At 38.6% G+C, this 25,673-nt stretch overlaps 2 protein-coding genes across 2 annotated transcripts; one reads left to right on the top strand and one right to left on the bottom strand.

Moving 5' to 3' along the window:
- Positions 1–1,148: 1,148 nt before the first annotated feature.
- LOC124857546 (zinc finger and SCAN domain-containing protein 22-like) lies at positions 1,149–8,889 on the bottom strand. Its single transcript, XM_047348849.1, has 2 exons — positions 8,588–8,889; positions 1,149–4,355 (listed from the first exon to the last, which is right to left on the bottom strand). The coding sequence occupies exons 1-2, from the start codon at positions 8,766–8,768 to the stop codon at positions 3,439–3,441; spliced, it is 1,098 nt and encodes a 365-aa protein (XP_047204805.1). The 5' UTR covers positions 8,769–8,889; the 3' UTR covers positions 1,149–3,438.
- Positions 8,890–10,980: 2,091 nt separating this feature from the next.
- ccdc3b (coiled-coil domain containing 3b) lies at positions 10,981–23,605 on the top strand. The gene is made up of 3 exons (XM_047346577.1): positions 10,981–12,084; positions 15,173–15,347; positions 21,566–23,605. The coding sequence occupies exons 1-3, from the start codon at positions 11,705–11,707 to the stop codon at positions 21,857–21,859; spliced, it is 849 nt and encodes a 282-aa protein (XP_047202533.1). The 5' UTR covers positions 10,981–11,704; the 3' UTR covers positions 21,860–23,605.
- The last annotated feature ends 2,068 nt before the right edge of the window (positions 23,606–25,673 follow it).

Here is a 25,673-nt window from a genome sequence, read left to right as displayed (position 1 = left end):
AGATGTCAGAGGTTTGTTAGAAAATATTAGTTAACAAATCATATGAGGATGAAGGAGCATATTAGAAGGATCAATTTTTAAAGAAAGTCATCAGAAGAAATGTTTATAATTTGCCCTGAGCTATGTAGGGGACATACAAAGCATGTGGAAGAAGATGCTCTGGCCAGATGAGACGGAAATTAAAGTTTTTGGCCTAACATGTTAAACACTACGTGCTGGGGGAAACTAAAAATAGTGAAGCATGGTGGTGGCAGCATCATGCTCTAAGTCTCCATCAGCACGAACAGGGAAAAGCTAGTCAGAGTTGATGGAAAGATGGATTAAACTACAAGCAACTGCCCAACAAGACAACAACCCTAAACATACAGCAAGAACTGCAATAGACTGATTTGGATGGAAAGATATTCATTTGTTGGAATGGCAGTCTAAGCCAGCATCTAAATTCAAATTAGAATATGTGGGAAGACTTGAAAAATCGTTTTTACTGTTTCCCTATCGAATTTGACAATTTGAACTATTTTTCAAGGAATAGGCAATAACTTTAGTCTCAAAATGCACAAAGATGGTAGACATATCCCAAAAGACTCCAGCAGCACTAATTGCAGCAAAATCTGATCCTACAGTATAGTAGTATACTGTAGGATCAGTATAGACTCAGGGGTCTGAGTACAAATGCATACAGTCAGTCATTTTCTACCGCTTATTCCATAGTGGGTCGCGGGGGAGCTGGTGCCTATCTCCAGCAGTCTATGGGCGGGAGGCGGGGTACACCCTGGACACAAATGCATACAATGATCTTTAATTTTGTATTTGTAAAAACAAGTTCAAAATTATTATTTTTCTTGGTTGTGGTGTGGTTGTAATTTGACAAAACATACAGTCAGAGGTATGAATACTTTTGCAAGGCACTGTATATGCACACCACCATTGCTTTTTATTAAGATTTTCCCATTTCAAAAAATTTCCTGCAATGTCGATTTGGTTTGCTTCAAAAATATATCATGGCAGCCTGATCTCTATATTCGATACATCTTGGAAGCATCTTAACCTACTTTGTAGCACGTTTCTTTGTACCTTGACAAGGTTCTCACCACTTTGCTGGATTAAGCTGATTTGGGACTCAGTAGCAGACTGCAGGGAATGCACAGTAGATCTTTAGGTATAACTTTATTTCAAAATAACATTTAGCTAGTGTGGGTAGGGCTCTGTACAGGGTATGTGCTGGGGAGCCAAGATCTCCCTAGGAAGACTGCATGTGGTGAAAAACAGACCACTAATTAAACACACAAGGTGATAAGCAACCAAGGCTCTGGTGTACTTGGATCGTAACAACCTCCATTCATATTCAAATCTGGGTTGCATTATCTTTTAGCTGAATCCTGCAGCACAAGTCAGCTTTGTGTTTTTGTTTTTAGTATCAAAAAAAAAAGCAACTAACGACATATCACTCTAATACAACCTCTTCATATAAATACAGTTTTATAAATACAGTTTTAATCCTCAGGAGAAAGGTTACTTTCTGGTGATACGCCCAAGAATGTAAAGAGGAAGTATGTTTATTTCACGAGAATCCAACCATCACATTGGAAAATGAAAATGTAAAAGCAAACCTGAAACCTTAAGACATCAAAACATTGTGGAAACACTGGTGTACAAAAGTCTTTACCCACTAAGAACTCCTAAAAAAAGTGGTTCTGCTAATACTGTATGGTTCAACTGGAGTTCATCTGTGCATTTGCGAGAAAAGTGCATGTTTTTTATGAAATAAAAACACCATGAATTCCTAAAAAAGCTGATGAGTTACACACAATATTACATTGTTTGATTTGTTGCAGTCTCACATTAGATTCGTCGATGATCCTGAGAGATGGCAGTAAGTTGCTCTGCAAGAATGTAACAGCACTAAAGGGATAGAAGATGAATAAAAGTAAAACATATAGAGATGCAAACTTGAGTCAGAAATTATAGATATGACAATCATAATCAGCTGTCTTTGCAAACCCAGGCTCTTCCCCTTTGGTCTGTATGGACAGTACCAAAACATTAAGCATTTAGGCATTATTTGTTCATCATAACAAAATGAGACTTTGACTGTGTACTCTAAAATGATGCTCTGTCATTATACAACAAACAAGAAAATTGCACATAGAGCTGTTTAACTCATGACATTATCCCACAATAACAAAAATGTTGATGTTAGTGTTTCCACCAAATAAAAGTAAAATTCAGATTATCCGACATAATTTTCTGTATAAACACAGGTTAGTCAAAATTACAGATTGTAGTTGGCCAACATATCAGTTCATACCAGCATTTTACTTCACATTTATGATGACAAAACTGTTGTCAGTCAGCATCCATAATGTGCTGATTTTGTTTTCCATGTCAAACTTTTACATAGAGTCAAATATGTTTTCCTCTCTACAATTTCTCATTCATATCACATTTCATTAAGGGTTCCATCACAATGGATTATGTCCCCTCTATGGTCTCTACGATTTTCTAGACAGTAGACACTGGATTGCAACAAATTAACTCTTTGCTTTTCGACGAGTGAACAGTTTAGTAAATGTAAACGCGGCTTGCCGCACATGCAGCTCATACTGGGCAGCTTCTTGTGATAGCGCCCCGAACTAGCTGCTGTTGTAAATGTAAAAAGATTGCCCAGACGGCTTGGTCCTCTTCCAAAGGCGGAGTGTGAAAGGGAACCATACCTAATAAAAGGTGTGAAATATTCCCATTCCCCACCCAATTTAACAGAGTCCCCCGGACTATCCTGGCATGAAAGCACTGAATAACTAGGCTTAATCTCCTCCACATTATTAGGTACCGTGGGGATTAAGAGTATGACACTGAATATTGTGGCTTTGGGTTCAACGTAGCTTTCCAACTTGTTGATACTGCTTCATGGTACACCCCTGAAATAAGACTTCTTCTCTGTAACTGACAAAATGAGTAAGAATTATGCTTACTCTTAATTTTAAGACCAAAACAAGAATGAACACAAAGCAAATATTTAGTCGGTAGCTTCAGACACATGGATATAAAGTGACCACATGATAATGAACTGAAGGTGCTGATCGTTCTTGCAAGTCTTGTTCATCCCTGTTTCAAGGCTTGTGTGGAAGACTTCATGCTAATTATAAGACTAGAAAAACAGTAGATAATTCATAAAAGTCCAGCTAGTAATCCAAATTGTATCTAATTTAATACGTAATGATAAATACCAAATACTGTAAATAACATACTAAACTGGCTAATACAAACTATATAAAGGGACTGAGAAGTTACAGATTTGGTTAAAAGGAGTTCATTACAGAAGCAGAACTTCTATGTTCTTAAAAAGTAGGAAGAAATGTCTCATCAGTGACAGCAGTTGTAGTTGTTTTTATTGAAAGGTTTTCCCACGACAATGACTCCCAAACTGGATTCCTTCCATTACTGCCCTGAGAAATAGGTCCCTTCGCGACTGTGCGTCTGAAGATGCCTTTTGATTTTGTCAGAGCGGCTGAAGCACTTGCCGCACACAGGGCAGCTGTATGGCTTCTCTCCGGTGTGGATCCTCATGTGGACCTTCAGATGAGCCATCTGTGTGAAGCCCTTTCCACAGATCTGACAGCGAAAGGGTTTTTCTCCCGTGTGGCTCCGCTGGTGCTCCTGAAGTCTGCCGGAGGAGCTGCAGCATTTTCCGCATACTCCACAGCGGTAAGGTTTTTCTCGAGTGTGCACTTGCACGTGGACGTGTAAGTGTCCGATGTGACTGAAGGCCTCACCGCAGACTTTACAACAGAACGATGACATCTGGCCCTGCAGGGGAGATTTTTGATGGGGGCAGTCCATTGCATTGGATCCTTGGTTCCTCATAAGAGCAGTTTGTCCTCTGTTAGTTCCAGTTACAGCGCCTTTAACACCACCCATCTGTCCACCATTCTCAACTGCAATGTCAATGTTGTTTTCATTTGAGCAGTTTGGGTTGACTGGTGCTAGAGGCTGGGCACCACCGCTGGATGATGTAGCACCTCTGTGACTACCTCCGCTCTCGCCTTTCACGTGCCTCGATGGGTTACGAGATGCAGGATCCACCTCCCTGTTCTCCACACCCTGATTCTGAGGAAGACTGGATGTGTGGGGACCATCCTGAGGGTATTCATTTGTGACGCGTGAAGGGGCGAACATATTTTCTGTGGTGCTGCAGGAGCCATGTCCTCGAAGCTGATCGTCTCCTTGGTTTGGCCTCATTTCTCTTTTGTCTTTGATCTGAATGGGAATACGCTCTTGATGTCCCATACTTGGACTCCACTCTCGACGTGGATGCTCACCATCCTCTTCCTCCAACAGCACCATGGATGGGCGATCTGAAAGGACAGTGGCAAGAAGTAGAATGGACGAAAATAAAAATCATGCAATCAAGGACATGTCTGATACAAAGGATGGTCGTTTTGAGAGTCTTCAGAGGTACAGGAGAGAGGCAGCAGTCAGACTAAATACCTCCACAGCAATGTGAGAGACCAATGTCAGTTACTGCAAATGCAGTAACCCAGAAGAAATATGTAAGGGTTAAATACTTTTTCATGGCACTGAACTACTCTCAAAAACTTGAAGATTTTATTGTATTTGTAGATTTTTAGTGATGCATAGACAGCTGGAAGTTTGGACTGTTTTTGAAAGATAATTGTTTTATTTACCATAAACACATTAATGTTGAGACAGTTCTTTTTTTATTTCTTCAGAAAGTAGAACAAAAGTATTGAGTTGGTACTTGTAGTTCTCAGAAACTGCAATCAACAAAACTCTGAATCAGCGGGTCAGAGCTTTATTACAGATGTGACTGGAACCTTGCCACAAAATCCGTGGTGGCTTCATTTCTATTTTGGATTTTAAAAATTGATGTTTTTAGTTTTATGTCTGATGTGCTGATTTTGGTCTATTTCAACTTTCTTTCTTTCTTTTAGTTTAACAATTGAATGTAGCAAACATTGAACATAAGAAATATATATCTAGAGCATCTGCATCTTTACTACAGGTTTTTGTAGTTTTACATACACACTACAAAAACCTGATTTGATAAGAGCATGAGCTTAAGATGTCCATGCAAGGTCCAGATTCTATTAAAAATTGGACATTATTTGTAGCCTTATTTCAGGATTTAACAATGCTTCATTAGAAAAAGAAATGAAAGCTGAATGCCTTTTTGTTTCAAGACGGAATACTCATTGTTACTGTTTTTAAATGGTCAAAAATATAATTGTAATTAACTGTCAGCATAACATTTAAATCATTTATTGAAGATTTAACAGCCATTTCTATAAAGAATTTTGAAACTAAGCTACATTTTTAGTTTTTGTTTCGAATTTTCCTTTGCTTCAATGTAAACTGAGGGACATTAATCCCCCCAGAATTTCAGCTTATTAAAATGTCGTTAACTGTCTTAATATTTAATCCAAATACATGGTTTTGGCATAATTTGAAATTTTAGTTAATGTTCTTTCAGAATAAATCGTTTGTTTTAACCTACAACTCTTTCGAAACATCTGAAAACTCACCTGGTTTATTGGGAAACAAATCTATAAGGAATATGGATGCACGATATTGGAAAATCATGCATAATCAATATTAATGTGGAATATTTTGATGATGTGCAATGAACTCACAATTTACCCATTTCTCTCTTTCTGATCTGTGGTTTCAGTGCTTCCAAATTTCTCTGTAACTTTCAGCATCCTGAACACTATCCTCTGTATCAGGCGTGAGTGTGGACTCGGTCAAATACATATATTGTTGGCATGCCAAGCAGCAATTCATAATAGTTATAATATTATTTAATATAAACTATTGCATTCTTAACAGTCCTTTGCTGTATTTGTACATATACAGAGAGGCTAAGTACAAGTTTGGCAAGGCAGTGAAAGAGGCCAAACGACTGTACTCTGAGAAGCTCCAAAACCAGTTCTCAGCCAACGACTCTGCGTCTGTATGGAAAGGGCTCAAGCAAATCACCAACTACAAGCCGAAAGCCCCCCACTCCATCAACGACCGACGCCTCGCCAACGACCTGAACGAGTTCTACTGCCGCTTTGAAAGACAAAGGGACAGTCCTGCAACCATCCCCCACGACACCCCCCAACAGCTGCAGCCACAATCCACCACCCCCACCTCAAGAGGGGCCTTGGCACCTCCAACCCCTACCCTGAAGTTTCCCCCCACCAGCCCCCTACCCACGCCGAGGATGGCTCTTTCCATCCAGGAGAGGGACGTCAACAAACTCTTCAGGAGACAGAACCCCCAGAAAGCTGCTGGACCGGATTCTGTCTCACCAGCCAGCCTGAAGCACTGCGCTGATCAGCTGTCTCCAGTCTTCACAGACATTTTTAACACCTCACTGGAGACATGTCATGTGCCAGCCTGCTTCAAGTCCTCCACCATCGTCCCTGTTCCCAAGAAGCCAAGGACCACAGGGCTTAATGACTTCAGACCCGTCGCCCTGACCTCTGTGGTGATGAAGTCCTTTGAGCGCCTTGTGCTCTCACACCTAAAAGACATCACCGACCCCCTCCTGGACCCCCTGCAGTTTGCCTACAGAGCCAACAGGTCTGTAGATGATGCAGTCAACCTAGCCCTTCACTTCATCCTCCGGCACCTGGACTCCACAGGAACCTACGCCAGGATCCTGTTTGTGGATTTCAGCTCTGCCTTCAACACCATCGTCCCAGTTCTGCTACAAGAGAAGCTCTCCCAGCTCAGTGTGCCCGACTCCACCTGCAGGTGGATCACTGACTTCCTGTCTGACAGGAAGCAGCGCGTGAGGCTGGGGAAGCACGTCTCTGACTCCCTGACCATCAGCACCGGTTCCCCCCAAGGCTGTGTTCTCTCTCCTCTGCTCTTCTCCCTGTACACCAACAGCTGCACCTCCAGTCACCAGTCTGTCAAGCTTCTGAAGTTTGCGGACGACACCACCCTGATCGGACTCATCTCTGATGGTGACGAGTCTGCGTACAGATGGGAGGTGGACCATCTGTTGGACTGGTGCAGCCAGAACAACCTTGAGCTCAACGCTCTAAAGACAGTAGAGATGGTTGTGGACTTCAGGCAGAACCCAGCCCCACCTGCCCCCATCACCCTCTGTGACTCCACAATTGACACTGTGGAATCTTTCCGCTTCCTGGGAACCATCATCTCCCAGGATCTCAAGTGGGAGCCAAACATCAGCTCCCTCATCAAGAAAGCCCAGCAGAGGATGTTCTTCCTGCGGCAGCTGAAGAAATTCAACCTGCCAAAGACTATGATGGTGCACTTCTACACAGCCATCATTGAGTCCATCCTCACCTCCTCCATCACCATCTGGTACGCCGCTGCTACAGCCAAGGATAAGGGCAGGCTGCAGCGTGTCATTCGGTCTGCTGAGAAGGTGATTGGCTGCAGTCTACTGTCGCTCCAGGAACTGTACACCTCCAGGACCCTGAAGCGGGCCGGGAAGATTCTGGCTGATCCCTCCCACCCCGGTCACAGACTCTTTGAGACTCTCCCCTCTGGCAGGAGGCTGCGGTCCATCCGGACCAAAACCTCACGCCACAAGAACAGTTTTTTCCCATCTGCCACCAGCCTGGTTAACAAAGCCCGGAAACCACCCTGACAGGACACCCGTAACTTGTAACTCTATGCGTTACATTAACGCTCAGCTTGGACTCCTGCTTTACTTGCACTGCTTTACTTGCACAATGATCATCTGCACTGTTGTATTGCTCTTGCATCTTATACTGCTCTATATTTACTCTCACTCACTTAAAACTGTGCACATATATTTATATTATATTGTAGATATGTTTATACTGTTTAATTTGTATTGTATTGCACCGACTACGCCAAAACAAATTCCTTGTATGTCCAAAAACGTACTTGGCAATAAAGCTTTTCTGATTCTGATTAATACCGCCTACACTGATAGTGAGATGAGGATATATTTTCAGAAATAGTTTTCTGTCCGAGCAGAACATTAAATATAGAATACAAAAATATACTTAAAAACTTGATGAAAACTAAACCGGTAATTCCTCATTTAAAGGCTATCTTTGAGTAACTATTTTTAGAGGCTGCGAACAGAAAAAGAAAAAAAAAGTGTAAATCTGAGCTAAATATGCCTCTAAGATTAAAACTGAGAAATATTTTCCCCTAAAAAAAGAGCTGAGCCAAAGGTAAGTCGACTGTAAACATAAACAGTAATATCAAAGAATTTGTTTAGCTGCCACCAGTTGTTGGTGCCAAACTAATACAGAACTAGAGAAACTAATATGCTATACTGCAAAGGAAGAAAGTGGGCAGAGTGAAACCAAACTCGGTCAGGTCTAAACTGAATGACAGCTAGCTGACTGGCTAACGAACAAAGGTCGCTAACATGCTAGCCGCTTCCCAGCAGCAGCTAACGACAGTTAACTTTCCCTAACGGCTCTGCAAAAACACTCTGCAGCAATTTATTTATAAATTTCACATTTGTCCAAAATACTTCTTTCCTAGTCCGAAAAGCTCATGCTTCACCGAGACTTGGTGCAAACAACGCAAACAGCAAGACCGTTAGCACTTTAAAATAGCTAACCTGGCCATATTTCTATCCCAGCGTCTCGGAGCCTCCGTCTCAAATGGTCGTTCTCCCTCTCCCTGATCGCTATCTCTTCCTGGTACTCCAAAATCGTGTCCTCGACAGACTTGTAAATCTCCTGTGCGGCAAGCATCAGACGCTCAGTCAGAAAGACGTTCAAAAACTGCAGTTTGGTCATTTTCCTGAATTGCACGGAGATCCCACAATCATCCAAAATGGACCAAAAGGATGCTTGTCCCAGTCACGTGACGTGGTTTCTTCTTCTCTTTCCTCCTAATCTTCGCCTTCTCCCAAAAGAGTCTCGATATGTCAGGCCGATTTGTCATATAATAAACAGAATTGTTAGGGTAGGTATGTATAATTGAAAGTCTTTATCCAAACAGATGGATAATTCACACTCAGTTCCACACTCAATATTCCAATAAACTAGAATCTCCTTGTTTACACCAAAGGTAAATTTTTCTTATTCAAAAAAACGTGTTTTTTTTTAAATATATTATTATAAACAATAAGATGATATTGGGGTTTAGTCAGTTCCGTAAAACATCAACACTGAACACACATTGCTACATATTTTAGGTCTTTACAAATCTATTTATAGATCATCGACTCCATGCCGATTCTTGCGTGCCTTCTACAGCCAATCAGAAGTATCGTCTCTGAGCGTTGCTAGGACACGCCTTACAACAAGGCGCATAGCAAAGTTTTACGACAGGAATTTGCAAGCTCTCGCTCTTGTGGCGAAAGCAATAATCGACCTTTCTTCAATGATGCATACTCACTAAGCATATGAAGCAATAGTAGGTCACACCTTTTGTGTCTAGCGCTATCATTAACCAATACAAATTTTAACTTGGATGCATTAACTAAATAGAATTGGAATAAACGATAATATAATAATAGGGCTGCACGGTGGCACAGTTGGTAGCACTGTTGCCTTGCAGCAAGAAGGTCCTGGGTTCAATTCCCAGCCTGGGGTCTTTCTGCATGGAGTTTGCATGTTCTCCCTGTGCATGTGTGGGTTCTCACTGGGTATTCTGGCTTCCTCCCACAGTCCAAAAACATGCCTGTTAGGTTAATTGGTCACTCTAAATTGCCCTTAGGTGAATGAACGAGTGTGTATGGTTGTATGTGTGTTGCCCTGTGATGGACTGGCGACCTGTCCAGGGTGTACCCCGCCTCTCGCCCGTAGACTGCTGGAGATAGGCACCAGCTCCCCTGCGACCCACTATGGAATAAGCAGTAGAAACTGACTGACTGATAATATAACATTGAATTTCCCCTACCTAAAAACAGAATGTTATAATCAAATAATAATCATAAGTTCTACTCACTCCAGAATAAAAACCAGACTAAATTTATGTCACAGGCATGTCTTGTCATATGGGCCTATTTAAGCTTCACATCTAGAAGTTGTTTCATTTTCCTAAATAATATGCAGTCCAATAAAAGGTTTTGCATTGATCTTATCTTCAAATTGGAATGTTTGTAATTTAGTTTGGATCTGTCTGTATGATTGTATTGAACTGACCTTTTTATATGCCCTGAAACGACACTTGTTGTGAATTGGTGATATATAGATATACGGAATTGAATCTCTGTGAGAAAACAAGAAAACATCAGGAATTATGAAATGGACCAATGCATTTATTTTAGTATTTAAAAGTTTTTCTTAGGGTTACATGTGGAAATGAAAGACCATTTGCACAATTTTAAAGTTGCCTGTTACAAAGTTTTGACTCTAAGATTTGATCTGACTTACAATTCTGACAATCTTTACGATATCTATGATTCACAGGTTATTAGTGAAGTTATTAGTCAGGTTATTAGTGTCAACATTTTCTTGCAATTCTGTTTAACAACAGAAAAACATTATTGAAAGTTTAAAAAAGTAATTGTACATTTAGATAATCTACAGACAGATCCTGCAAATACCATGAAACTGATTTTGTTCTTACCAATGAATCAATCAAGGCAATTAACCAATCTTTGAGCACTTTTTTATAAATCAGGAGGCCAAAATAAAGAGATAAGAAACACAGACGCTAATGAGAAAAACTAAACGAAAGCAAAGCAATCAGAAAGCTAGAGCTGAATGAAGCTAAGCAAGGGGGAAACAAATAAATAGAAGTAAACTAAAATATTTCTTTAATTCAGACACCTTGTATGAACGTTTATTAATAATATTAATAAAAAAAACAAACACAAAAAGTCAATCAAACGTTTCAATATTATAAAATTATAAGTCAAACTAAAGTGCAATAAAACTACAAATTTAATTATGATAAGGTTGTATTTATTATAAATATTCTTAATCACTTACCTATATTAAAAGTTTTTTTTTTTATCTTACATTAAGGTCCTAATTATTTATTCACTAACTAATGATTTCTATAAATCTTGCTGTAATTACATATATTCCTCATTAGGCTATGTCAAATATGTTGTCACTCATTCAGTTACACCTAATTTCATACATTCTTTTCAAGTTACACAATTCTTCCCCTTGAAATCGAGGAGCTTATCAAACCTTAGCTTAAAATTGATCATTTTAAAAGATAACCCCTACAAATGACTAATAAATGAACAAATGAAAAATACAAATGACCAATAAAAGCCAAAAGAAGGGAACCCAATAACAGCCGTCTCTTCAAGATGGGCATCAGAGGGCGCCAGTGATATTTCATCAGTTTCAGTGTTTAATGTTTTTAACTTTTTTTCCGATGATTTGTTGAAATTAATTAGCTACAACATAATGTCAAATGTAATGTAATGTAAACTTTTTTTTTGTTGTTGTTACATAGTAAGTTAGGAAAATTTAACTTGAACCTGTTAACACTAACTTATTTTCTTTGCTGCTTCTCGTCTGAGAGGTAAGAGAGTTTTTTTGCAGAGGATGCTGGCGTGGTTAGGCTGCAACTCTGGTCGCACAAGGTAGCAGGGTTACACTGCAGTGATCTTCAGGGCTTTTATATCCTGCAAAATCCTTCTGCTAACAGACCACCGGAAGACTATAATTCAGTTCCACAGAAAGCACATGAGAAATACCATATTTCCTTTTAATTGTATCCATACTGAGTCTTGTGCGCCGCGGTGCGCCCAGCGGAGCGACAGATGAGTCCTCTCCGTCGCATCATGTGGATTATTCTGGGGCTTGTTTTGGCAGCTGGCAGCACTGATGGAAGCTGGGGATGTCAGTTACCCCACGACTGGAGACCGCAGACGGAAGCGTGCCGCGCTGAGCTGGCGGAGATCATCGTCTTTGCCAAGGTGCTGGCTCTACACAAGGAGTCTTACAGCGTGTACAACTACCTGCCGTGGCAGCACGACACCGACCTGCTCTTCTCCGCAGAGATCGAGCTGCTGTGCGACCAGTCCTGGGGGAGCATGTTGGAGGTTCCCGCAGGCTCCAGGTTCAATGTCAGCGGCCTGGGATATTTGCCGTGCTTCTCCTACAGCGTCACCGAAAACAACAACTACTACTTTTTTCTCAGGTGAACAGCCTCTACATCCTTTATTTATGGACCCTATTGAGTCATTATTAAAATTCAACCATGCGTGCTACTGGGCTAAAGTTTTATTGCACCCAAGAGTGATATACATCATCATCACAGCAAAAAGCTCTTGTTGCACTTTTTGGGGACGTGTTCATTTCCCCTTTGCATTATATTGCATATATAACTATTTCTAAAGACTACGTTATTTGTTTGGAGCAGTTTTCCGCTGTGCAGAGTTTGCAGCTTGCTTTACTCTCCTTAAATGACATGCATGACCTGGTTGTGACACCTCACTGATGCTCTGTTTCTTTTTTAAAGACATTTTGTAATTAATTTGGTCTCTCCCAAAAACAGTTTTTTTTTTGTCTGTGTATAAGAAAAATAAGACCTTAACGTGTGTTTGATTACTATCATTGAGTTTGGAGGTCCTTTTATCCTGAGACTGTTTAATACTTGTTCTCCACATGAAAAAAAGCACAACTTATTATTTGTGTTTGTGTTAAAGAATAAAAATAACCATTACAGTGCCCTGTGGCCATGTTACAAACACAAACTTTAGTGTATTTCATTGAGATTTCGTGTGATAGTACAGCATAAAGTAGTGTGTAATTGTGAAATAGGGAGAATTAGACGGAAAGAAAAAGTTTTAAAAGCCTGTTTTAAAAACCTTTGTATTTGTATTGAGCCCCCTTCACTCTGATACCCCAAAATACAATTCTGTGCAACCAGTTTGCTTTAGATACCAGTTGAGTTCACATACTTAGAGTTTAATCTCATTTTAAATACAGCTGTTCTTAGAAGGTCTCAAAGGTTTTATTAGAGAGCAGTGATGAACAAACAGCATCATGAAGACCAAAAGACACAGCAGAGTGGTCCGGGAGACAACTGTGGGGGAGATCAAAGCAGGTTTAGGTTCTAAAATAATAACCCAACTTTGGAGCATCCCATGGAGCATTCGTCAAGTTATTATCTTAAAATGGAAAGAGTATGGTACAGCTGCAAATCTGCCTATACAAGCCAGCCACCTAATCTGAGGGCTTGGACAAGAAGAGCATTAATCAGAGATGCAGCCAAGAGGTCTATGAGCAGTGGATCTCTGCAACTCCTCCAGAATCTGCCAATTAGTCATGCACTTAAAAATCTGGCCTTTATGGAAGAGTGGAAAGAAGAAATTTATTGTTAAATGAAAGCCATAAGATGCTCCAATAGCAGTTTGCCACATGCCATGTACGGGACACTACAAACATGTGAAGAAGGTACTCTGTCCCTATGAGACCAAAGTTGAACTTTCTATCCTAAATGCAACATCCCATGTGTGGAGGAAAATTAACTCGGCACATCACCTTGACGCAACAGGCCAACTGTTACAGATGGCAGTCTCACACCATGCCATGGGGTTGCTCTCCTTCAGCATGGAATCTAGTCAGAGTTGATGGAAAGATGGATGTAGCTAAATACAGAGTAATCAGAAGAAAAAAAACCCTGCTGGAGGTAGCAAAAGACTTGAGACTGATATGGAGGTTAACAACCCTGAACATACATCTAATAATGAAATAGTTTAAATGAAAGCCTAAAGTCTAAATCTAAATCCAATTGAGAATCTGTGGCAAAACTGTGCTAATTGAATTCATCTGAATTCAATTGAAGTTCTCCATCCAATCTCATATTCAGCGATTTTCCAGTGAAGAATTGGCAGTTTTATTGTGCAAAGGTGGTAGATACGTACTCCATAGGATTTGCCGCTTTAAATGCAGCTAAGGGTGGTTCCACAAAGTTTCAATTCAGGAGACTAATTTATTGAAAATTTAGAAAGCCATGTATCCCTTTCCTTTAATTTTACAATTATATACTACTTTCTGTTGGTCTATAACATAAGGTCCCAATAAATTGCAGTGGTTGTAATGTGACAAAACATGAAAAAAAATGTGAGGGATGTTCATAGTTTTGCATGCATTTGTGATTTTCAGGCTTTTAGGACTATTTTACACAGATTTAGGTTCAAATATGAGGTTTTCTTTTTTGTAGGTGAAATTTGACCTATGACCTTTAACTTACCTTTACTTCAATAAGAATTAGTTTGAAGAAATTAGATATAGCTTAAAATGCTGTGTTTTCCAGAACAGAAACATTTTGAGTCTTAAGGCAGTGATGTAAATGGTGCTTAGCAATGGTAATTTACGGACCTGTTATCAAATCTCCAGGCAACATCTTTTCCTCTCCCCCAAAACATCTTCTTGAACAAAAATAGCTTCTCCAATCAGTCATGAGTACATGCTCCCTGGACAGGATAAATCAGGGCCAAACGCTGCAAAAAAACATCGAAGGAGCTCCCTCAGGATCCATTAACACAGACTGAGTTTTCTGCTAAAGCCATACGTTTGCTATAAAATATTTGGCTTATTTTTCACTCTTTCTGGATTTTTACTTTCTCACTTTCTCTGTCAAGGAAAACATGTCCCCTAAACAATATTATGTGCCATCACCTATCACTATACCTGATGTTCTTTTAGTTCACATTTTTTCTGCCTGTCTAAGGTTTGTATTCTGTAACCCTCAATCTACAAGTCTATATATTTTTTAGTTTCTGTGATTACATCTAACCTTTGACATAATCTGCTGAAGTAAAATATGAGCTCTCCCTTGCCATTTGAACATACCAACACCGCAGCCTCTGAAAGGGACAGACAGGCTGAAGACGCTCCCTGAGGGCCATAAAATGAAATCCAGATGAATACCACAAGACTTCCTGAAGATATGAAACACACTTCATAAATCCCTTTCGCCTTGTAATTTACTGGTTTGAGTCATCCACATGATTCCCAGGGTTTGATAATATTAGATCACAGTCAGCCAACAAATTACATAGTTATGCTTTTTTTCCACATCTTTTTAAACACTAACATACAGGCATATTTATAAAATGAATTGGCAGTCTGCTTGTGAACTTTAGATCGATTGAATTGATTATTACATATTTTATTTCTGCTTGTGTGTTTGCCTCTGGCTTTATAGTCAGACATGCATACACCTTTGCTTCGTTTTTTTATTGTTAATTAAGATTATTTGTGCTCTTTATGCCATGTAGGATGGATGAAAACTACAACATTATTCCACATGGAGTTAATTTCCAGGACCCCATCTTCCCAGACACTCCAGAGAACCACCGTATGTTTGCCAGCCTCTTCCAGTTTTCCAACTGCACACCAGGAACTCAAGTCCACAGCTTCACCCCGGAGTGGGAGGCTCAAGAGGACAGCCGGGTATGTAGGCACCAAAGATAGTGACTTAGGTCTGTAACTTATAACTAAGCCACATTTAAGTTGGAGTAACAAAGAGTTTAGACTTGACTTGGACTTGCGCTATAAAGACTTGAGATTCAACTCTGATTCAAGGTTTGGGACTCAAGAATTAACCATCTATCTCGTGTAATAAAGGGTGAAAGTTAATGTAGATCACGTGAGTAAATATTAATGTAAAAATCCCCTTTGGGTAAGCCTCATATATACAAATGACTTGTCATGACAGTGTTATACACAGCATATATGGGTTCTCTGTAATGTTTCTTGGCAGGAAAAAGACTTTAAGGAAGCTTTTAACAACTCCAGTCATTCAATGTGTCCATTGAGCAGAACAATAGGGTTAGTAAGCCACTGACTCCAGGTTCTGCTTTTTACAGGATAAGTTTAATATATTTCATCGAAGGCAATACATCTGCAACAAAACAGTCATCTGAAACACACAGCATACATACTTCAGTAACAAGTATCTTCAGCCATTAAATCGTGCTTATTTCTATATGACCACAATAGTAAGATAGTATCTAACTCACATCTAACTCATACCCTTCAGTTTGATTTTGCTCTATGGCTTCCTACGCTCTCCTTTACTTTTCCAATGTTTCGTCCAGCCGCCCATAGCCTTCTCTGGCTCTCGTCTTTTGTCTTTAACTTTGGTTCTGACAAAAAGTCATAGAGCGAGCAGCAGGTTACTGGTGTGGTACATTTGTACTAGGAAGTTGGAATTTCCAACCTCTGAGTAGGAAATTTCAACTGGGATGCCTCCAAAAGTCAGAATTATGAGTCAGAAAGTCAGGCCAACACTTGACGTCCGTGTTCAAGATGGCTGCAACTTGCATTAATGGTATTAAAACGTTCTTACATTGACTGTTTTTAGCAGTTCTTTATTATTTATGTAACATTTAGTTCTTCGTACAACTTGGAGATTACGTAAACTCTAACTTCCCAGTTCCGACTTCTAAGGTTAATGTGCTATAATTGGCTCATAGGTCATTTTTCAAATCCATAACCTACAACATTTCTGTGTTTGGCAGACTACACAGTATAAATACAATGTGTGAATCTTAATATCAGTCAGTGGAGACTCAAGACTTGGACTTAGACTTGAGACTTGACTTAGATTTGCCAAAACAAGAAAAGATTTGCCCTCAAAGGTATGAAACATGAGACTTAGCTTTAACTGTTTCGCAAATGTTTTACACTCATAAGACCCAGAAGTTGGACAGAACACACAGAAAGGATTGGGTATTACCTCCCTTTGTTTTCAAAGAAATGGAGGGAAAAAAGCTGGCAAGTTAAAAAGTTATTGATATATGAGAAACCAGAAGCACATTTCCTGAGGTTTGGCAACACAAAGAACTTGCAATGTCTGAAGGAAAATTGAAAAAATACAAAAGTCAATAACTGAATTGTTGAGGAAATTAAAGCCAGAGATAGAGCACACATTGCTGAATCAAATATACTCTTACACACCAATTAGCTTCAAGACTTCCCTCTGCACCATCCAACTAATAAAAGCATGGCTGTAATGATGATACACGCAACTTGTTTTCCTATTCTGTGTTAGTAAGCTTATGTTAATGAGCAAAGCTCTTTTGCACACAAACATCACTAGTAATCCACTGATAAATCTTTAGAAAATAGTTTGTATTGTTTTAAATTATGGCATTATATAGTAGTTATTTTCTAAAGAATTGCTTAATCCTCGCTCATTCTATTAAATCTAATTTAGTCCCATCTTGTTCTCTCTGATTATTATTATTTTCTGGCTATTTTTACAAACCTATTTAAACAATCTGCTATGGATTCGTATTTGCATTAACTCTTGGATCAGACTTGTGATTTTAAATACAAAACTACTTTTTGGATTACATCAATGGGTTGATGAGTAATCTTCTTTAAAAATAAAAACACACTTTGTTTCACTCATGTTTTTAATTTGGTATCAAGCAACCTATGTAAACTGACCTCAACACTCATCAAATTGGATCACACCACACACATAACAGAATCCAGCTTAAACCACAGTAAAAGTAAAAAACATTGAGTCATCTGAGCATTTAACAACAAGAGTATGTCAATAGCATAGCTGTCAAAATGTCAGCCTGGGTTTGATTCCTTACAGGCACCTTAAATATTATGTTGGGGTAAAACATTTTAGCTCTGTCCTTGCTGCGGATTCTTTTTCAAAACCTAATGCAGCACCAATTTAGTCAATCAATGTTATTGCTTCAGGTAATTGAGACTAGCTGAATCCCTGTGTGCAAACATACTGAAATAATGTTGACATTGTTGCTGACAAGGAACAATCATAAAGTAGAAGCATTAAATCACATAGATCACATTATCTTATTATCTAGTTGGTTGAACTAGTTGGTTGAACTGATGTGGGCACTGACAAGGCAAGAAGGTACCTGTAGCAGAACTGCCTTGTGAGAAATGCAGCATTAAATGTTTGCTTATCTTAAATCATTCTGGTCATGAATATCAGGACATCTCAGCCTCAACTGCTCTTTAAGGCCTGATACATCAAATGAGTAAACCGTTTCCCTTATATTGTATAAAGCAGTGGTTTTCAAATGTTTTATCAAAAGTTAACACATTGCTAAACACTAAACATTCCAAGGAAAACCATTTTGTCAAGACATTTTGAAACTGTTTTTTAACATGATTTGGACTTTTTCATGTTAGTTGTTTTGTCACAAGGAAAGGAAAAATAAATATTATTTTCCCCTTGCACTGTATGTTTTTTCAAAATGTTCCAAGTTCAAAGCTGGAAAATTACACAGTATGGCCTTTGAATTTAGAAATTAAAGAGGAAAAGACAAAGGCTTTGGACTAACACAGACCTCAAAATCCAACATGGTCGCTGTGCATTTAAAATCCAGCGATAGATGTAATATTAAACTGTTAAATTGCACCTTTGGTAGTTGGTATCTGAAAAAATCTTCGCATAAATAAATAGATCTATAACTTGATTTGTAAACATGCCCCCCAAGTGTTTAAAACCATACAGTATACACACATGCATTGCTTTTAGCTTGTCTTGCTAATAGCAGCAAGTGATAGGTCATATTGATCTGACTTATAACTAGAACATGGTCAAGTTTGCTTTGATTAAAAAAAGCTTAATGAGATGCAACATTAATAGCCACTGGCTAGCCTCTTACTTTGAAACAAGAAACGCGCTGCCCCTCCCAATACATTTCTTCATTAATATCTTCCGGACAAGAAGAATGAAAATTAGTTTGAATGTATATTTTGGAGGGCTGCACAGTATCACAGTTGGTAGCACTGTTGCCTTACAGCAAGAAGGTCCAGGGTTCAATTACCGGCCGGTGGTCTTTCTGCATGGAATTTGCGTGTTCTCGCTGGGTACTCCAGCTTCCTCCCACAGTCGAAAAATATGACTGTTCGTTTAATTGGTCTCTGTTGGGTTACTTGGTGCATAGTTGTTTGTTCTGTGTTGCAATGGACTGCAAGATGTCCAGGGTGTACCCCGCCTTTGGCCCGTAGACCGCTGGAGAATGGCATCAGCTTCCCCGTGACCTTGTACAGAAGAAGCTGGTATAGAAAATGGATGGATGGATATTTTGGATGTATATAAAATAACAATGCCTCACTGGATTTATTACTAGATATCACATCATTTAAGGTTAAAGTAAAAATAACTTTTGCAAGTAAGTCCAAAGTAAACTTTCCATGCTGTAGCTGCTGACCAAATTAGTACTTTTTAATAGTTTCCAAGGATTCTTTTTCAGATGTTATGTCTCCACTCTTCACAATGATTCTACTCCATTTACAATACTCTTCAGAAGAAAAGTTTCAACATATGTTGTACAGGAGGCGGAAAAAAACATTACAAATTACAGTAAATGTCACCAAAATCCCACTGACACATGATAAATAATACCTGAATGCAGCTGCTACCCTTCCTGACCAACTTAAGTAATTCTGACAGGCATAGTCTGGGCCTGCTCCACGTCTAACTGAATGTGTGCTCATGTTAAAGTCATCTGTGGCTGCAAAAATAACGTGTTAAATTTAACACTTTTTGATTTTCACTGCTCAATATCTAAATGTGATTCTTTCCATTTTAAAATGTCATACTTTCACAGAAAATCCTCTGGCACCAAAGTAGGAGCACATGGAAAGAGTCTATGGCTAACTTTACAACAAGTAATGTACTAGCCAATGATGTGGGTCTGCAACACATTTTTTACATTTCCTCAAAACCCTCAGTGGTTGTTATCTGATGGCAGAGAATTTACATCGGTTGTCCTGCTGGCCCATGTGGAAGCATTAGACTCTGCTGAGGAAATCCATGCTCAGGCACATAGAAACACAGTCAGAGGCATATGGAGGTAATTGTTTGTTTCAGCCAGGAAAAGTCCATGTCTTTGGATGGTCTGTCTCGGGTTCACAGGCTGGTTGGGTTTCAGCTCACACCAGTGTCTCAGTGAAACAGGGGGGCCATTTAATGTTTCCCTTACTTCAGCTTTATTTTAGTCACTTTGCTTAGCTGGATTGCTGTGTTGTCAATGAAGGTTTTTCTTGTCCTGTTATGACTATGACTTTTGTATCTCCTCGTCCTTGTTTTGGTCTGTTAACATCCAATCGAGTTTTCATTTCGCCCAATTTTTCATTGACATCCGCTTGTGACTAGCTTTTAGTTTTTGGTGTAAAATGAAGTTTATTTCTTGCACATTTTCCTCTGAAATTATGCCTGAATTTGACTCTTCCTCACTATCACCATACACAGCTTCACACAAGAGGCATAAGAAACATGATTGTCTTCACTTTTTTCCCATTCGGTGTTTTTTGTTTTTGTTCCCATATCCCTTGTTTCAACCTACAAGCATCCAAAACAAACCCTTTTTTGGCTCCTTCTTACCCAAACAGTGGAATATCTTGGACGACTTGTCAGCGGTTTCAACACAGGCTCCGGCCCAAAGAGCCTGTGAGCAGTGTTCCCTCATACATATGGACATATTCAAAGAAAATCCATATCCAAACAGCAGTTTCATGTGACATATGTAACAAAACGTATTTTTTCACACATCCATACAGTTTATGACTCAAACCCAGGTGTTTTAGCAGCAGGTTCCAGGCAACCTTAAAAGACACGGGGTCAATTTACAGAAATCTTCTGTTTAGTTGATCTAGTCGTGATTTATTTACTTTTGCAGTGAAGTTGTGACTTTTGTAAATCTTCTCAACCCTAAAACTAATCTCTTCTTTTTTGTTTAAAACAATTGTCTGGTAACAGCAATGTATCCCTAAAGGCAAATTGAGGAAAATGGTGCAAATCAATGAAAGCAAAGTCTGATCATGCAGTAAATGGATCCTGAAATGCATCAAACTGATGCAGATTTTAAGAAATGCTTTGTAAACAGAAATTTGAAATTGCTTTTAAATCTTTGACCTGTATTGGTGTTTTGCTTCCATATCATGTCAGCAACAGTTCAGCAAATGAACAACTGACACATAAGAGCGTGGTAGTTGTTGTATTCTTCCCAAAACAGATGACATGCCCCACACAGACGCCAGGAGAAATCCTCTATCTTTGAAAGCACATTCAAACATGAAAACTGTCGAAGGAATATTATGGAAGGATTTATTTAGAATCTTTTAGTTCAGAATCACTAAATGAAGCATTGCCATCATTTACTGTGTAATCGCAGCTTCACCTTGTCATAATAGTAATGATTGTACATGCAAAATTTTCAGGGAAGAGAAATATGCCTCTTCATGGTGATAATCTGAGTCTTTAGAAACCTCAGTTATTCTGTTGCAGAATGGATTATACTGCACTGTGCATGGCCAAGGGGGGATTAATGTCACATCTTGGGGTTTCCTTTGTTAAATGAAAGGGGGCAGCATACAAATACACGATTTTCTGATTTTATATTCATAAAAAGTTTTGAAAGCCATGTTTTAATTTCTTTCCACTTCAGACACGTACCACTTTCTTTCCACTTCACAATTATTTATTATTTGGTACATTCAATCACATAAAATCCAAACAAAATACATTGAAATTTGTGGTTGTTATGTGACAAAACGTAAAGACGATAAAAGGATGTACAAGATGTTTTGGTTGTTTTCCAGAAGATAACTATGAATTGTTTTGGTTTACAGCTTGAATAAACAATATTATATTTTTTTCTGTCTCCTCCCAGCTGTTGTGCTCCTCAGTTCAGAAAGCTCTGTTTGAGGAGGAAGAGAGGGTGAGGACTCTCTCCCAGAAAGTGCGTACTTTGGAGAAAGCCAATGGCCACCTGAAGGAAAAGGTGAAGACATTGAAACGTCTCCTGCGCCTGGCTCAACGAGAAACGACAAAGGAGCAACAAACTCTCAGCCTTAAACAACTTCATGAGTCAAAGATGCCTCAAGCTCACCCTGACCAGGAGACTACCCAAAATCAAAAGAACCAAGCACTTTCAAAGGTCCGGCCAAAGAAACTAAAAATCTAAGTGTCCTTTTTTAAGCAACAGCAAAAAGAGCATTTTTTTCATGTATTCAGTGTTAAAGCACACAATATATCTTTTGATGACTTGTTTTCTCTTTTAGTGCTGGACACATCATGCATTGCATTAACATTATGCCCTTGGCTATGGAATGCAGAACATAGCATATACTAATATCTTAATTGTGAGCATTCAAAAGATTGAGACATATGGCTGGGATTAGGCTGTCCCATAATTCAAGAAGTGTTAGGAAATTTAGTCAAGCAGGTCTTTCTTTAAAGCATTTCCTGGGGAATTTTACTAATGTACAGGTTACCCGACACAAACCTAACGGTGCAAATGTTCTCCATTGAGGCTAATCAGATCAATCAGGTCAAAATTTATGCTGTATGGCATTCAACTTTATTCCGTTGGGTTGTCACTATAGTAATGATTCCATGTTAAAACGCAACAATATTTCAAGTCAGGTTTGTCTCATACAGTGCTGTGTAGTTGCTGTTATCATGTGACATCCGGTGGAGTAAGTGTATGCCATTATAATTTCTCCTTAGTTATGAAGGCATGTGCCTATTGGGTTGTTAGCCTGTTTATATGTTGGAGACTCTTATCTTAAAATAAGAAAGTAGGTAGTTCTTGAGTTGCCCTGTTTTGTTGACGGAGCTGGTTGACAGATTAGCACAGAAGATGCCTCCACCACTTCTACACCATTTATGTGGCAGCATTTTGGAAAAAACTAAACCATGGGAACATAACAAACAAGATGCTAACAATTTGTCAGCACTGTGAGAACGCTGAGATTGAAAACTGTTATCCGCTATCGTTGCAAACTTTTGCATCTGCTTTGTGACTTCATATTAATACTAAAGGCTATTTCACTGATTTTCTTTTAAGAATGCGTGTATTTTAACATTTCTTGTTCAATGACTACAATAAGACTGGTTAAACCTAATAACTCTACACTGAACAGGGATTATTAGTAACAGTTTGAGGTTCATAAAATCTTTGTAAAAACACAAAAAGGGAGCATTTATAATGTTTTTTTGGTTTTGAAATCAACTTCCATTGAAACCAACTTAAAATGCAACATACTGACTTGTCAAACACATTTGTTTTACCACAAACATGTGGGTAGCTGCTAAAATCATGCTTCTTTTTCGTAAACTCTAACAGAGACACATTGTTACACCCCTTGGTGTTAAGTTAAAGATGCTGTGGTTTAGAAAATGTGTTCTAGTTCTTTAAGACACTGCTACGTTTTATTTTATCCTTGAGGTCCCATGTGACATAGTGCCATAAATATGTATCGTTCATTTTTTTCATGAGATATTGATTAAAAATAATTACTTTCAGTTCAGTTTAAAGTTAAGCCTGTGTTCGTGCACAACATATACATATATAGTTGTTTTTTGTGGGTTCTTGTAAATTAGAATTTGTCAGCTTTGGCTTGCTGTAGCTAAAATCACAACACCTAATTCCTCTTTCGTTTTTAAATTTCCTTTTTCATTTTAAAATTGTTTCCAGTGAACGTATCTGTTCTGTATTTGGTGTTGAGCATCATTTAAGTCCACCCAGTAAAGCTGGCATGGTACAGGATTTGTTTATTATGTGTCAGGGATGAAGGTTGCCTATAAGAAGCATTCTGTGATTGCTTTGGCTATTGGTCTCATAAACTTCTTGCTTTGCCAGTTCTGTAACATCTTTTTTTTTTAAATGCAGCTTTTTAAAAATAAATTATCTTTTTCAAAAAAAAAATATTTTGCTGTGGATGCTATAATTTCACTTTGAGTCATGAGTGTGGAAGATATATACTTTTAGGACTACATCCTCTTGTCTCTCATTGCTCCAGCTTTGGACAGTCAGAACAACAAGGGGGTTTCATGTTACAATCTTAATCAGAAATGCTTCTTTGGGTTTGTTTCCTGACATTGGTGCACTCAGAGGCTAACATAATTTAATGTTTGAAAATCTGGAACTGTAATATTTGAAGATAAATGTGTCTGGAAATGTGTCTCGCCAAGAAACAAAATAAAGAACCCCCTGACAGAGCTGTTAAATTTAGGTGAAACTTTCAGACTGCCGTAGGAATGTTTCCTTCCCCTCTATGTTTTCAATGAAAGAGATGATACATGCTTTACACAGAGCATGTTTAGGGAGCTTTACAGCTTATGCATTTAGAGGTGTCTAAAACCAGGTACAATATCAAAGGCAACATTAATCAGAAGTACAAACTGGCCCTATATTGGTCACTTGAGATGAACAACAGCATTTTCAGAATGATGCTAATCTTTTTGACAAATGAAATTTCAAACACTTTTTAGGAAACCTAAACAAATTTGCTTACAGGGATTAGTTGTATGAAACAGAAAGGGTGAGATGCTGCATTTAAACTGGAAGAGAAGAAACAAATAAATGAAAGATGTTTGTGAGCTTTCTTACAAGGTGGCTTTGCCGTATAGCGAGTGTACTTAGAAAACTTTTATTTTAAAGCATCATTTAAACTCTGAAGTGAAGCAAAGATGTTTTGGGAGAACAGCTCAGCACCCGTTGTCCTTTTTGTCGGCTCATTGTCCTCTCCATGAAACGTTTGCATCCGACTACCTAGCCAGCGGCCAGGATCCCTTGGATCTGGGCCAAAGATGATACAAGCACACTGCTTTCTCAACACAAACCGCTACACAGAGCCAAGCTGCAAAACAGATGTCAAACAATGCAACTGCTTAGAGGTGGTCCCTTTGAGGAGGCTATTTGAGCTGGCTCTCTGCTGACATGATTTGTTCATTTGGCCTTCTTTCATGTTGTCAAAAGCTGTTACCCCCCCTAGTTCTAGGTTTTACTTCTTTCTTTAAGTAATCCAGCAGAATCTGATCAGTTAAAAAGATAAAATCTGCAGTTTTAGATTGACAGCAACATATACTCCTTTGCTTCATCGTTCCTTGTTTCACATAAAAACTTCACCAGATGTTTCCAGCTCGAAGCATAACGAGTTGAAATCACAGCTTGCTGTAAAGGTTCACAATTGTCTCTTAACCTTTGTGTTAACGATAGCGTAATAGATGGAGCACAAATAGTGTTTCTAGTTTCCAGTTTACTTCATTTTAAAAGTTTTCAGCTGGTCATTCCTATTGTTCAGTGTTACGTTAAGGAGTAAAATGTTATGACTGCAATATTTTACCTTCTGTGCAGAAGTTTGAACATTGATTAAAATTAACTATGTAAAATAAAGACATAGTGATAATATGATAAATTGCTATTGAGAAAAAATATCAAAAAAACTATATATAAAAAACTAAAAAAGAATGACTTGATATACTATGACAAAAGGTGACAAGGAGACTCAGAAACATGAGTAGCAACAAAACATAGAATAAATACAACACTGTCCAAAAAAGGAACCAAACCACAAAAGTAAAACAAGAACAGAGGTCTACAAAGAGAAAAGTAAAGAAAGACTATACTTTTTCACAATTTGCCCCATTATGAACAAACTTAAATGTATTTTGTTGAGATTTTGTATAATGGACCAACAAATATTAGTGTATAAATATGAAGGGGAAATAAAATGATGCATTATTTCACATTGTTTTTACTAATAATAAAAAAAAAAAACCTAAATAAAATCTAATGCTCTCATCTGCTTTCAAAAGTCGCCAAAGTAGTAGGGTCCACCTTGTTTTATGAAGGCCTTTCTTAGAGAACATTAATGAACAAACATCATGAAGTCCAAGGAACAAAGCAGACAGGTCAGATATAATGTTTTGGAGAAGTTTAAAGCAGAGTTAGGTTATAAAACAATTTCCCAACCATTGCACATCTTGCAGAG

The sequence above is a fragment of the Girardinichthys multiradiatus genome, chromosome 20, assembly GCF_021462225.1.
Source record: "Girardinichthys multiradiatus isolate DD_20200921_A chromosome 20, DD_fGirMul_XY1, whole genome shotgun sequence".
In the NCBI taxonomy this organism is placed as follows: Eukaryota; Metazoa; Chordata; class Actinopteri; order Cyprinodontiformes; family Goodeidae; genus Girardinichthys; species Girardinichthys multiradiatus.
The sequence above is the reverse complement of the archived record's forward strand: the minus strand, read 5'-3'. Positions and strand labels throughout refer to the sequence as shown.